Source organism: Gekko japonicus, unplaced genomic scaffold (assembly GCF_001447785.1).
Source record: "Gekko japonicus isolate JY-2015 unplaced genomic scaffold, Gekko_japonicus_V1.1 scaffold1359, whole genome shotgun sequence".
NCBI classification, from domain to species: domain Eukaryota; kingdom Metazoa; phylum Chordata; class Lepidosauria; order Squamata; family Gekkonidae; genus Gekko; species Gekko japonicus.
Window position 1 is genome coordinate 372,507 of NW_015174315.1, and position 14,356 is coordinate 386,862.

A 14,356-nucleotide genomic window follows, 5' to 3' on the forward strand; every position below is an offset into this window, starting at 1 on the left:
TGAGATGGCTGTGAAGGCCGCGAAGAAGGATTTCTACGCAGCCTCCACTGCATCTGCGAGCTCTCACCTGGCCCAACTATTTAGAATTATTTGGTCCATTACGACTCTGCCACAGGGCAGACCGAATAGTAGGGAATTGGCCACTGGCTGCGAGGCATTTGCAAGCTATTTTGCACTCCACCAGGACCTCCTGACCACAATCGAGACAGTAAGAGAGCTGGAAACCCCTTGTCCGTCTTCTGGTCCAATATTGGACCACTTTAATCAACTTTCCCAGGAGGAAGTCGACAGGATCCTGGCAGCAGTAAGGCCAACTACTTGCCTCCTCGACCCAGGCCCTTCCTGGTTGGTGAAAGCCTGCAGGGAGAACATTCGGGTCTCTCTGGGAGAAATTATCAACTTGTCCCTTTCTACTAGGACTTTCCCAGAGGCTTTGAAGGAGGTAGTTCATCCGCTTTTGAATAAACCATCATTGGACCCTATGGTCCTAACCAACTACTGCCTAGTGTCAAATTTACAATTCCTGGGTAAGGTGGTTGAGAGAGCAGTGGCCGAACAACTCCAGGCTTTCCTGGATGATGCTTCCATCTTTGATTCCTTCCAGTCTGGCTTCTGCCCTGGTCATGGGATGGAGATGGCTCTGGTCGCCCTTACAGATGACCTCCTTAGACATCTGGATCGGGGCGGATAGGTGCTGCTGTTACTATTAAATCTAATGGTGGCGTTCGATATGGTCGACTATGATCTATTGACCCACCGCCTCACCGATGTAGGAGTTCAGGGGATTGCCTTGAAATGGTTTTCCTCCTTCCTCCATGGTTGGGAACAGAGGGTGGCGCTTGGCAAGAGGGTCTCCCCGCGATACCCACAGGAATGAGGAGTGCCTATATGCGCCCCCTCACCCAGTTAGTCTGGAGTTATGGGCTGGGTTGTCATCAGTATGCTGATGACACCCAGCTCTATCTGTTAATGGATGGCCATCTATCTTCTGTTCCTACGAACTTGGCTGAGGCTTTGGGTGCTGTGGCTGGATGGTTGTGGCAGAGTCAGTTAAATCTATCAAAGATGGAGGTCCTGTACCTGGGTCAAGGGAGGTTGGATGTGGGCACCATGCTCCCCACACTGGAAGGGGTGCCTTTGATGCCAGCCCAGACAGTTATGATTCTGGGAGTGACACTGGATGCCTCTGTTTCCATGGAGGCCCAGGTTGCTGCAGTTGCCAGATCTGTGTTTTTCCATCTTAGGCAGACCAGGCTACCAAAACCCTAACTTTCCCCCCAAGACCTAGCAACAGTGAACCATGCAATGGTCACTTCCAGACTTGATTACTACAACTTAGTCTACACAGGCTTACCCTTGAAGCTGATCCGGAAATTACAACTGGTGCAGAATGCGGTGGCGTGCCTGTTGACATCAACACTTGTGTAGGCTCATGTTAGGCACGCGCTCCACCAACTTGGTTGAGCACTGGATTCGCTTCAAGGTGCTGGTTTTGACCTCTAAAGCCTTATACAGCCTGGGACCAACATATCTAAGGGACTACCTCTTCCCATATATACCTCAAAAAGTGTTGTGCTCTAAAGAGGAACACCTCCTGGTGGTCCCTGGCCTGAAGGACGCCCATCTTGCCTCAACCAGGGCCAGGGCTTCCTCTGTCCTTGCCCCAGCCTGGTGGAACATGCTCCCTTTTGAGTCCAGGGCCCTGCGGAATCTTCAATTCTGCAGGCCCTGCAGGACGGAGCTGTTCTGCCAGGCCTTTGGTTGAGGCAATGGGTGCCCGTATATGGCCTCCCTGAGGCTGTTGTCACCTGTCTATTTACTGACCAACAACAACTGGCCTTTAACTCATTGCACCATTGGGCCAGAACTTTATAGCCAACTGACACTGTTTCAAGCTGTACCCACTGTTTTAATTGTTAAACTGTAATGCTCTCTACATGGGACTGCCTTTGTCACAAATCTGGAAGATACAGCTAGTGCAGAATGCGGCAGCCAGGCTGTTGATGGGCCTTTCAAGGCGGGACCATATCTGGCCTGTGCTGAGTAGGAGCCGCCGCCGCCACTAGACCACCAGCACACCGCCACCACAAAGGTGTGGATACCATCAGGGTGCTAGACAGCCCTGGGATAAAGACTGGATGGCACTGTCGCTCTGGAACTTACATCATTGTTCTGGGTCTATCTTGCCAGAACCCATCTTGGAATCATGGACATTTGGAGCACCAGCACTTTACTGTATTATTGTACTGCTTTATCTTGTTTTTAATTGTTTTAAACATGGCCTTGAGCCCTTATTGTTAGCCGCCCTGAGCCTGAAGGGAGGGCGGGATATAAATGACAGAATAAATAAATAAAAATAAATAAAATAAAATTATCATGTTTTATCATGTTTTAAACTGAAATTGTATTTATTATAATGATGTTACCCGCCCTGAGCCTGCTCATGGGATGGGCGGGATATAAATGCAAATAATAAATACAATAAATAATAAAGTAGGCAAGTTGACTGCTTTCATCAGAACAGCCAATCTTCAGTCAAAAAGAAGGTTGCAACAGAACCACAGCTGATGCTCACACAAGAAATGTTTAATTGACAGACCTAGGAATAAAATGTCTGATCCTGCATGTCTCATAAAAGATGTTTACAGCACTGACTCCTTTTAGGACAAGGACCAAGAGAACAAGTAGGCAATTTTGGAGATGCGCTCAGTACATTGGGGGAACTGCTATATCTTCATGCATACTCATTTTGTAAATGAGGCATTTCTTTTCTTTTCTCAGAAAGCATTATGTTGTATACTCTGTGACTGGATCTCAGTGATAGAATTACATGAATTACATGTCTCAGGTATCTGGTTGGTCTTTGGAAGCATTACACATTCTTTTTTTCCTTTCTTTCTTTGCTTAATGTTACAGTGCTTTCTGTTCTATGATTTTTAATGATGTTGAGGATTTGTGAGGTGTCTTAATGCTGACCTTTTATAACCTTACAGTGTAATATTGTTTCACTGCTAGAAATTGTACAACTGTACAGCAGCACACAGGAAAGAAAAGAACATACACAGAGCAAGAAAAGTCCTGATTTTGAAACAAATATTTCTATCCAAAGTGAAAATTAAAAGGAGAAGAAAGGCTAGCGGGGAAGGAGGGGGGAAAAGCAAATTGTGCAGCAGATTCAGCAAAGTAGTTGCAGAATGCCACCACGCTCCCCTGATGCTCAGTTTGCCTTCCTGAGATGTATGCACAGGGCCTTGCAAGACACAGGTATTCATAAATACAAACAGACACCTCAGCCTCATGCCCACAATCACACAGCTATCACCTACTCAGTTTGGGCCCTTCTCCCTCATGCCTCAAAATTCCTTTTCAGATATTTTATTTATTTAAAATATGTACAAGCCTACCTTTGTTCCAAGAAATTGGTACCTATTTTTACACAGAAACTCTAGGAAGTTCATAGCAGTATTATTTTAGGAACCGAGCAGCACACTAAAGATGAAGTTAATAAGAATGCTCATCTCGTAAATTTTTGCCTCCTAGGGCCGATTATGCAAAAATGGTCGGATAACACTGCATTATGAGAATGAACACAAAACTAGCTCAAGGCACTATGGGCAGGCATCTGGGATAATAAAGTGGGAGAGTATTTTTTCCTGTATGACTTGAAAGGGGATGAATTAGCATTTAAACTGGGAACAGAGTACCTTGTGAATGTTGTCAATGCTCATTACTTGAAACAGGAGGAAATTCCCATGTGAAACATAAATGCCTTTGTGATTTTGAACCAAAGTGTACATAGCTGCTCTTCAGTTAACGGTAACTTACCTCCAACATTTCAGACAAGCCATTTCATTCTGAAGCCAGCAAAGGTATTTGAATATGTTAAAGCCAACAGACACATGATAGATAGTAACATGTTCAATGTTTTGCATTCATTAGCTATTCATCCAGTTTTTCCAAACACCAACAAATTGTAACTACACATAGGGAAAGTTTAAAGGATTATGGCCTAACTACACAATACACTGTACTCGTGTGCCCCTCCCTCAACCTCACCACAGTTTCTGTCAACCAGAAGTGCTCTTGGCATTTCGGCATTTTATCCTTGGAATGGACTTCCAAGGTGCATGAAGGCCCAAATGGGACTGGGACACAGAGGGAGAAGAAGAGAAGAGATTGGATTTATACCCCGCCCTTCACTACCCAAAGGAGTCTCAGAGCAGTTTACGAACGCCTTTCCCTTCCCCTCCCCACAACAGACACCCTTGTGAGGTAGGTGGGGCTGAAAGAGCTCTGACAAAAACTGCTCTTTTTCAAGGACAGCTGAGCCAGAACTATGGCTTGCCCAAGGTCATCCAGAAGGTGCACCTGGAGGAGTGGGGAAACAATCCCGGTTCTCCCAGATTAGAGTCTGCACACTTAACCACTACAACCAAACTGGCTTTCACTTGCATGTAGCCATGCATGTGGTGCTCCTCAATACATGTAAGCTTCCACAATGAAGCAAACTACAGCCATAGCAGATTGGTAAACCATCATAATGGGAAGGCTTAAGCCCTTTCTCCCCACATGCTAGGGTCAAGCTCTGAATCAGCCCCCATGCACCTGGGAATCCTCAATGCACATTTCTTTGTCAGGACACAGGAAAAGAGTGTACTGAGCAGTTTGGTCCCAAGGCTCGCAACAACATGTAGCACACTTATTCCCACCAAAAAGAATTATTTACCCATTTCTATAAGGATTACAGAAGCTTGACTTCCGGTGGGTGGCTCAGCGATGGCGGCTGCTCTCCTCGATGCCCGAGGCGACTAGCACACCCTCAGCTTGGAGGGGTGCCACCTCAAGTGGCACCCCCACGGAGCCCTTCTGAAGGGTTCCAGGCCAGGGGGCTTTTGAGGGTTAGCCTCTTCGACGGCTTATGCCGGAGAATAGAGGCTTCCCTCCGCCCCGATGGCCCCGCCGATGGATGAACTTAGGGTACAAGCCAATCTAACCGGGACAAGCGCAGGAGATTGAGCGGAATAGCATATGAAGAGAGCGGGGTCAAGATATGACCAACAATGAATGTGAGTTCGAAATAAACTGACTATTTTACTAAAATGGAGTACCCCCCCCGGGGGGGGGAAGTGGTGCGTAAGGAGGGATGCCTCCTAAGCACATGAATGGACTAATGTAGTGAAGGGGGAAGGGGGGAAATAAACAGCGTTTTTTTCTTGACTTACTTGAGTACTGATAGTGAAACGACCAGTCTTTCGAGTCCTGGCATAGCGGTTTGGAAGTGTAAACAAAGTGGAATCTGGCGGCTTCCCAAGGAAAGTTAAAACCGAAACCAGGCAGTCAGAGCCCAAGACCAGAAGAGGGAGAAGACATCATGAAGTTGCTAGCGGATATGTTGAAGCCAGTAATAGAGCAACTCGGTGGTATTAACCAGCAATTGGCCACACTAAACCAAAACTTCGCTCTGCAGCAGCGCCAGCTGGCAGAAACGGAGAAGAAAGTGGAGCATGCAACTGTGAAAATTACAGAGATGGATACCGCAAATAAGAAGATGAAGAAAAGAGTGACGGATGTGGAAACAACACAAAAACTTCAGGAAACTCGTTTGTTACAGCTTCAAATGGAAAAAGCTAACATGACTCTCAGATTTCAGGGGGTGCCTGAAATTGAAAAAGAAGATTTAAAGAAGACTCTGGGAGAGATCATCGTTCCAGTAACAGGTATATCAGCAGATGAAATAGTAAAAGACATGGAGGCTGCCTATCGGGTATACTCTAATTATATCAGAAAAAATAACCTGCCTGGAGAGATTGTGATGAGATTCGCAAGAAGACAGACCAGAGATGTGGTATTAAAGGCAACATCGGTAAATCCACTGAAAATTGGGTATACAATCATAAAGACTATAAAGGATATCCCATTTGAAATCCGTCAAAAGAGGAAAGGCTACAAGGAATTGATCTCATTTCTTCAAACTAATGGAATTCAGTACAGGTGGGCGATTCCGGAAGGTGTAATTTTTAAAGTCAACAATAAAAGAGAAAAGATTGACTCCATCTTTAAAGCTAAGGAATTTTTGAGACGTCAGGTTGGGCCGGAAGAAGAACTTAAAGAAGAAGAATCCAAGTCAAATGACTCTACTACTTCGGGAACGGACAAGGACTGTGGGGGAAGCGGGTGCAGGAGCAACGAAAACTGTGTATGACTTTAGGGATAGAAAACCAAAGTAAGGGCAGAAGGACTCTGTAAATTGCTCTTTGAAGTAAAGAAGATGCTCAAGAAGTAATCTCACAAAGATTAACTTACTAATATAGACGATGTGTTAAACAAGAACTTCACAAGTATATTGTATCACTAACACTTGTCTTACTAACATTTAGATTAACATGGACAGGATCTCCTACTCTTGGGATTTTAGTTAGTGTATCTTTCCTTTATCCTTAGATGTAGTCCCCCTTCCTTTATTTTTCGTTGTAGTTAATAGTCTAATGAAAAATAATAAAAATACCCTCTCGGGGGTTTAAAAAAAAAAGGATTACAGAAGCTCGAAATAGATATTTTAGCCATGTTCTCATATACAATTAAATTACTACAATGTCAAGGGGGGGAGCCATTTTTCTGATTATTTTAGGAATGGAGGTGGGAGTAAGCATATATGAGAATATGAAATCTTTATTCTTCTAAGCTCCCATCCTGTTGCCCATTAATGCAAAGATGACAACAGAAATTGTATCACTGTAGAATCTGTTCGCTCTCTCTGTGCCAATGGAGTAACACCTTTTACTACAATTATCAGCTCAGTGACAAAAAGCTCCCTGGCCTGCTGTGCATATTTTCACAGGTTCTTTTCTCTCCTCCAGCAGTATCAGTTTTAAAAGGTTTCTTTTGAAGAAAACAGCACTAACAATCATTCTTATTTCCAGCCTACGAAGCTAAAGTTGAAAACAATACAAAGCATGGGTAACTGATCTTAAGGTTTAAGTCCATAGGCTTTTCACACTGGGAATAGACCCCGTCTGTCTCCTCTCTGTGGTCCAAATCTTCCACAAAACAGACCTAGAAACCAATCCAATGTAGCCCAGTACACACCGCATTCCTAGATCCATTAAAATTTTGAACCCATTCTTCCCTGGGAGATAAAGCTTGCAAATACAGTGCTCTTTCCCTCTCACTCCCTTTTGCATTACCTCTTAATAAACAGCTGTGGAATACTCATCCCTATTTTGGCTGCATATATATGAAGCATATCTCCCACACACACACAAGCACACCCCACTCAAAATGCTGCACGGCTCCAAATTAATTTTAGCCCAATCTATCTACACTTGCTTTGAGAAGGAAAGCAGCATTATAATTAAGATCACTGTACCAACCCAGGTGGATTTCAGAGAGGAGAAGCCCATTCCAAGCTCCCAAGATCAAATCTTTCAACTGCCAAGCAATTCAAAACCCACTACCATTCAAATTAGGCTCCCTGCTTTCACCACCACCCAGCTCTTTCCCAAAAGTCTCCCCACCTTCTATGAAATCTTTGTGTATCATGCACTGTCCTCCATATGACATCAGTCCCATTGAACAGCCTATAATCTCACTGCCTGCTTTGCTTAATTCATGTGCCTGTCCTCTACCAGGCCTTTTGGCCTGGTCAAGACCTCCCAAGCCACACAAGCCAAGCCCACAATCTCTATCCCCATTCCCTATGCCCACCATGTGGTTCCCTGCACCAAAATCTAATCTGCCTCCTCAGTTTCTGAAACCAACTTTTTCCTGGTACACAAACCTCCTTGAGTCTTTCAGCTCAGGCAGCCCATCTCTCCCCAGAGCCATCTTTGTCCCTCGCACACCATTCAAGGCAGGGTTCACCAAGAGTGTTTGGCTAGCACCTAAGAGCTCGATCCAAACATCTTTTTTCAGCTCTCAACCATAGAACAGATAGGATAGTTAAGAGTACGCCCAGAGTGTTCTTCCTTCACCACCGATCATATATTTTCCTTTTTTTACTCTTATTCCAAGTACCCATTTTAGTGATTTGATCATTTGCTTTAACAATGCAACAACAATGGACTATAAATTCAAATTAAAAACTTACAAAGAATTAGTTGGCCAGGCTTCCTTATTAGTGTACACCACTTCCAAGCAGGCTTGAGATCCAGCATCACTTTGCAAAAGAAACTGACCAGCCTCCCCTCTCTCACCCAGCAGAATATCCTGTTCCCTAGCTTCTGATGCCAGTCTTTAACACCTTAGGCTCCTACAATATGCCACAGGGCCAATTCACCACCATTTATTTCCCAACGCCATTTATTTCACCTACGTCCACTTTCCGTTTCTACACCAATTTTTCAGCCAACCTCTTTTAGAGAAGGAACAGGGGAACAATAGGGGCTCAAGCCCAGCTAGAAGCCCACCACGGAAGCCTTGCTTCCTAATCCCAGAGACAGCACTCAAATAGGCCACTCCACATGCACACACAGGAGTACCCTTCGTTCTCAATCTTGCATATTCCAGATTTGCTAAAGGAGAAATAGGGAGATTTTCAAAACCCAGACTCCAAAATAGAATCCTGGCTCAAATTAAGCTCAGCAGGATCCTTAACACTATTTCTGAAATGGAAGTTTGCTCAAGTTTGCCTGTATATCACCCATTTGCCATTTCACACAGAAACATTGCTCCTAATTGGTGGGGGGGGGAGGCTGAGGGAAGTAATACCCTCTGTACACGGACAGGGGCACTACTCCTTTATCAAAAAGGTTCCCTTGCTCGAAAGCCAGTTGAGTCCAACTCTAGGGTTGCGGTGCTCATCTCCGTTTCAAAGCACGGTGTACGGAATGCTGTTACCTTCCCACCGAAGTGGTACCTATTTATCGACTTGCAATTTCTTGCTTTCTATCCACCTGCATATTCCAGGGCTGAGCTGGGGGGGGGGGAGGTAGTGGGGCTGGTATGCTGTCCCAGCTCCAAGGTACTTCCCCATTGCACTCACCTGTATAGCCCAGGACTGAGGTGCTTTCTTTCCCTTTACCACATCTCTCCTTTGAAAAGAAGAGGGAGGAAAGACAGAACCCTTTGTCCATACTCAGAGTTACCTTATCTTGTGCTATCAAGAATTACATTTAGAAAAAGAGAGCAAGACTAGAGGTGTGTCCCCCTTTCTAAAACAAAGTTATTTAGAAAGGAAGAATCTTCTATACGCCTCCCTGAGCCTGTTCACGGGGAGGGCGGGTTATAAATTTAAATAAATACGTACATACTTAGGGACACCTTTCCTTTACTACCATCTGAGATTCTACGGCTGATAAAATGGAGGGGTGGAAACTCTCTCTTTTGTAAAGAAAGTCCTAAAGCTAGGGAGGAAAGGAGAAGGCATTGTACACATACTCCAAGGCTCCTTTTTCCTTTGCTATCCCATCTATCTATCTAACCCTAAACCTAACCTGGGCAGCCCAGGCTAGCCAAATCACCTCCGATCTCAGAAGCGAAGCAGGGTTGGCCCTGGCTAGTATTTGGATGGGAGACCTCCAAGGAATACCAGAGACATGGAGGCAGGCAATGGCAAACCACCTCTGAACATCTCTTGCGCTCAAATCCCTGTGGGGTTGCCATAAAACAGCTGTGACTTAATGGCACTTTCCACCACCATCCCATTTATATATTACAAGACTGAGGTGGGAGGACAGCCTTGTGTCTCTTCTAAACAGAAAGTCTCTGAACTGAAGGGGAAGATGGAGCCCTCTGTCCAAACACACCTTACTGTTCACAGTCCACAATTAAACTGGGGGGGGGGAGAGAAGAAGAAAAGGGACAGAGGTGCTGCTCTTTCACAAAATAAAGTCACTTAGGATAGGATGGGGGAGAAAAAACAGAAATCTTCTGCACACTGTCAGAGCCGCCTCTCCTTAGCTATCCACCTATACATTCCAGAATTGAGCTGGGGCAGGAAGGGGAGGCACATTTCACTTTTGGCAGCAAAATCCTATAGGAAGGAAGGGTTGCAGCCCCTGCCCACGCTCTGAGGGCAGGTTCCTTTTGCTATCCATCCGCATATTCCAGGACTGAACTAGGAAACCGAGGGGTGGGGAGAAGACCGAGAAGGCACATTTTTGGAAGCAGAGCCCCGGAGCGGGGGGGGGGGAGGGTGCACACTCTGCCCATGCTCTGAGGCACGTTCCCTTTGCTCTCCCCCCTCGGGATTTCCCGAGCCGAGGACGGAGGAGCAAAGGGTTCCCCGCCCGCCCGCCTGCCTACCTGCCCCCTCCCTGCCCCGCCCTTCCTTCCCCTTCCCGGCCGCCGGGCTACTCACTACTTGTAGAGCTGCTGGAGGCAAAGGTCCAGGCACTCGCCCTCCACCTCCTCCTCGGTGATGTGCTCCGAGAGCGGCCGGGGCAGCGCGGGCAGAGGCGGCGGCGGAGGAGGAGGAGTGGCCGCCCGGGAAAGAGGCGGCGGCGAGGAGGGCTGAGCGGGCAGCCCCGGCGACGTCGGCTCGGGCAGGGCTTCCTCGGCGGCTCCGCTCGCTTCTTCCCCCGCGTCCTCCTGAGGGGCAGCGGCGGCGGCATCTTCCTCTTCCTCCCCCCCTCCTTCCTCCGCTTCCACCGCCTCCTCCTCCTCCTCCTCAGGCGGCGGCGGCTGCTCCTCCTCGGCCGGCGGCGGCTCCGCTTCTTCTCCTTCTTCCTCTTCTTCCCTCACAATCTCCTCCGCCTCGGCGGCTCCATCAGCGTGCCCGGCTTCGCCTTCGGCCCCGCCGCCGGCTGAGGACGCCGCGGCGCCGGGGGCTGAGGAGGAGGAAGGCGGCGGCTCCTCTCCGAAAGGTCCTCGGAACTCGACCAAGAAGAGCTCCAGGAATCGGCAGTAGCTTCGCTCCTCAGCGTTGGGGCCGCCCGCGGCCATCGCTTCGCATTCCCGGCGGCGGAGCCAGGAGAGAGAGAGGGAGAGAGCGAGCGAGCACCGTCTCCCCTCAGCGCCCACCTGCCCGCCCTCTCGCCTCGCAGCCTCCCTCACTCCCACTTGCCTCGGCCCAGCGCGCTCACGCCTATCCGTGACGTGCGCGCTCACGAGCCGGCAGCCGGCCCATTGGGAGACCGGGAGAGACTGGGAGGAGAGGAGGGAGGGGGGGGGAGACTGATGGTCTTCGTAGGGGCACACGCGGGTCGAGAGCGCGAAGAGGCGGAGGGATTCTTCCGCCTCTCGGCCGGCCGCGCTGCCTGCACGCACGTGCGCGCGCAAAGGGCGGGAACTGTGTCCTCTCTCTCGCTCTCAGGGGGAAAAAGGCGAGCGGCTGGTCTCTCATCACCTGAGGGAGACCTGGCGGGCGGGATCCATAAAAAGGAAAATTAATCTCCTCTTAAACAAATGCTTCTTTGTTCGCCAGGGTTCGCCCTCCTTTAAAGCTACAGGGCGTTCTCAAAACGGCAGACCGTTGTAGGATGTGTGAGGCGGCGGCGACGCGCTATCCTGAGCCAGAACACCGAAGTTAACAAACGATTAAACGGTACGCGAGACCGGCGAGCCGAAACACGCACGCGCTCAACCGGGAGCGCTCTCAAGCGAGTGGGCTCCTGGAGTGACTTGTGCTGCCACGAACCGCGAAACCCAAGTTGTAAAATAACAGCATAAACAATACTGGAGGCATTTTTAAATGGCAATACACAGTCTACAAAAGCCGCTGTGGTCGTCCCCCCCTTCAAACCTTTTAAAATCACTCCATAAGGCCCAGGGGCGGATTAAGGCTCACTGGTGTCCTAAACACTGACCAGTCTTGGTGATAGAGAAGCTCACAGTATTTAGCCATAGGCCGTTACAAACCACAAACAGAAAAGAATGCAATAAAACATAGAAAATTGTATAAAATAAAATACAGTCTAAAACATTGTAAATCCATAAAACCAAGGTTATAAACAGTTAATTAATTCACAGCATACCCACTAAAATCAGTATTAGCTAGTTCCCCTAGGAACCCCATTGGCCCGTATTTTCCTTGCAGCAACCAATCTTGGTGCCCCCCCCCTTTCCACACTGACCCAGTCCATTTTAGTTGTTGACCGGTCTGACCAGATATACAATGCAGGTTGCAGCAATACAAAAATTAATTCATAAGATAACACAGTATACTGTACAAACTAAGCTTTTCACCCTTTCCCCAACTTTGTGGTGCCCCCTTTGCCCCTGGTGCCCTAAGCACGTACCTAGTCTGCTTAATGGTTAATCTGCCCCTGGACAGACTCAGTGGCGGACCTACATTTTTGGGACCCTGGAGCTTGACCTGTTATGGGGGGCCTTTCTCAACCAGCAACAATTGGGCAACATCCAACAACTGTCCAAAGGGTCTGAATTGAGGATTCAGGTGTCTTTTTATGGTTCTGATTGGCTAAGGGCTGAGTTGCAGAACAAGTAAGCGGAGCACCAAGGAAGGATTTGAGGATCCAGCTGCCCAAATGCAGGCTGTGAATAGAATTTGGAGAGCTCTGCGAGCCCAGACAGCTGGGGGTTGGGGTGCTGCAAGCCCCCAAGGAAATTTTGAAAACTGACCAGTTACAGGCAGTGTTCTCTCTAAGCTGAGTTAGTGTGAGCTAGCTCACAGTATTTTAGCCACCGGCTCACACATTTTTGTCTCAGCTCAGGAAGGATGGCTCCAGAGCAAAGTGATTTATGCAGTAGCCAAATCGCAGGCAGCAGCTCACAAAGTAGAATCTTTGCTCACAAGACTCCACAGTTTAGAGGGAGCATTGGTTACAGGAACATTTTGAGACCATATGAAATGGGTATTAGAGCATATTCTAAGGTCAATATTAAGTACTTCAACCCACTGGCTTATGGTTCTGTCACTAAAATAGCCTTATTTTAATAACAAACACTTTAAAAACGCCAACAGTTTTGTTGAAAAATTCACTCATTAAAAAGTTGCTTCAGAGCCACTCCAGGATTAAGGGGCCCTGAAGCTGGTTTCATAGTAAATCTGCCCCTGGATGGACCTCTGCTGCTTCTTCTCTGTGAGGTAGATTTCCCCCCCCCCAAAAAAACACTATTCCCCACTCCTTTTTTTATTATTATTAACTCTCCTAAAAAGGAGAGAGTTTATTGCTTTTAATATCAGAAAAGGGGAAGGTATATAGCGGGACTAAGAAAAGGTTGAGTGCTGCTCTTATTAGTATGTTAATCTTTTGTTAGTATTAAACAAATCTTCTTTTGGCTTCTTCTGCGAGTTGTCAATCGTCTTTCATCTTGACCTGTGAAAAACAAATATAAATGTTAGTGTATTAGTAGTGTCCCTTTGGTTTATTGTTAGTAATGTCTATTCCCCACTCCTGAGCAGCCTCTTAGTAGCATGTTTCTGTTATAGAATTATAACTTTCTGCATGTCCCACACTGTGATAGAGAAGTTATTTGGCTTTTGCCCAGGTCAGAGATTTATTGTAACTCAGCAGGAGCCCTTTTATAAAAACCCTTTGGAAATGGCTCTCGACACAAAGTAAAGTTGAAACAAAAAGGTTGACTTTATTCAACAGGCACAGTTGAATCAGGAATAGGACAGGGGATGAGAAGTTGAGGAAACTGTTGTTGTTTATACAAATCAGAATATTTTGAACAGGCAATAGAGTATAATTGAAGCTTATATTCTTAGAGACTCAGTTCTTAACTGTGAGAGGTTTGTTTGTCTTGGAGATTTCTTTCAGCAACAATGTGTCTTAATTAAGTTTCACAAAACTATCTTAGTTTCCTGGAAGTTATTATTATTTATTATACTTACCCCACCACAGCAGGGCTCTTGGCAATGTACAAAAGCCATAAAACAGAACACGATAAAATCAATTAGAACATTAATAAAACATTTCAAACAGTCAGAGTGGGAATAATTAATCCATCCCAGTTCCAACTGCCAGCTACTTTGTAAACAAGGGGGAAGAGGGTGAGGTAGATGTAAATAGTAGAGAACAGAGAAGGGTGCAAAGCCAAGATGGAACCGTGGCTGTCCTCAACCAAAACCCTGGCAGATAGGGCTGCCAAGTGGGGGCGGAGGGCGGGTAAACCCCCGCTTTGGAGGCCCGATTTCCGCCGCCACGGAATCGGGCCCCGGGGGGAACTCCGCCCCCCAAAGCGCAGCATGGCTGCGTCACCAGAGGTGACACAACCACGCCGACCACGTTGGGGGCATGGCCCGGATCGTTGGAGGGAAAACTCTATGGTTTTCCCTCCGACAATCGGAGCCACGCCCTCAATGTGGTCGACGTCGCGCGTCACTTCCGGTTATGCACTACACGCGCACATCCGGAGACAGCTCCCGGAGCCTGGCGAGGCTCCCCCACCGTTTTTTTTGACTTGGCAACCCTACTGGCAGAACATCACTGCCTTGCAGGCCCTGCAGAGC

At 47.3% G+C, this 14,356-nt stretch overlaps 1 protein-coding gene across 1 annotated transcript in view; it reads right to left on the reverse strand.

Moving 5' to 3' along the window:
• The window catches only part of PPM1E (protein phosphatase, Mg2+/Mn2+ dependent 1E), a 153,799-nt gene extending 142,815 nt beyond the window's left edge, over positions 1-10,984 (reverse strand). The window contains exons 1-2 of the mRNA XM_015424175.1: positions 10,790-10,984; positions 10,298-10,393 (exon numbers count right to left, since the gene is read on the reverse strand). Of these exons, the coding sequence (XP_015279661.1) occupies positions 10,298-10,393; positions 10,790-10,881 (188 nt within the window). The 5' untranslated portion in view covers positions 10,882-10,984. The remainder of the gene's footprint in view (positions 1-10,297; positions 10,394-10,789) is intronic.
• Positions 10,985-14,356: the final 3,372 nt, after the last annotated feature.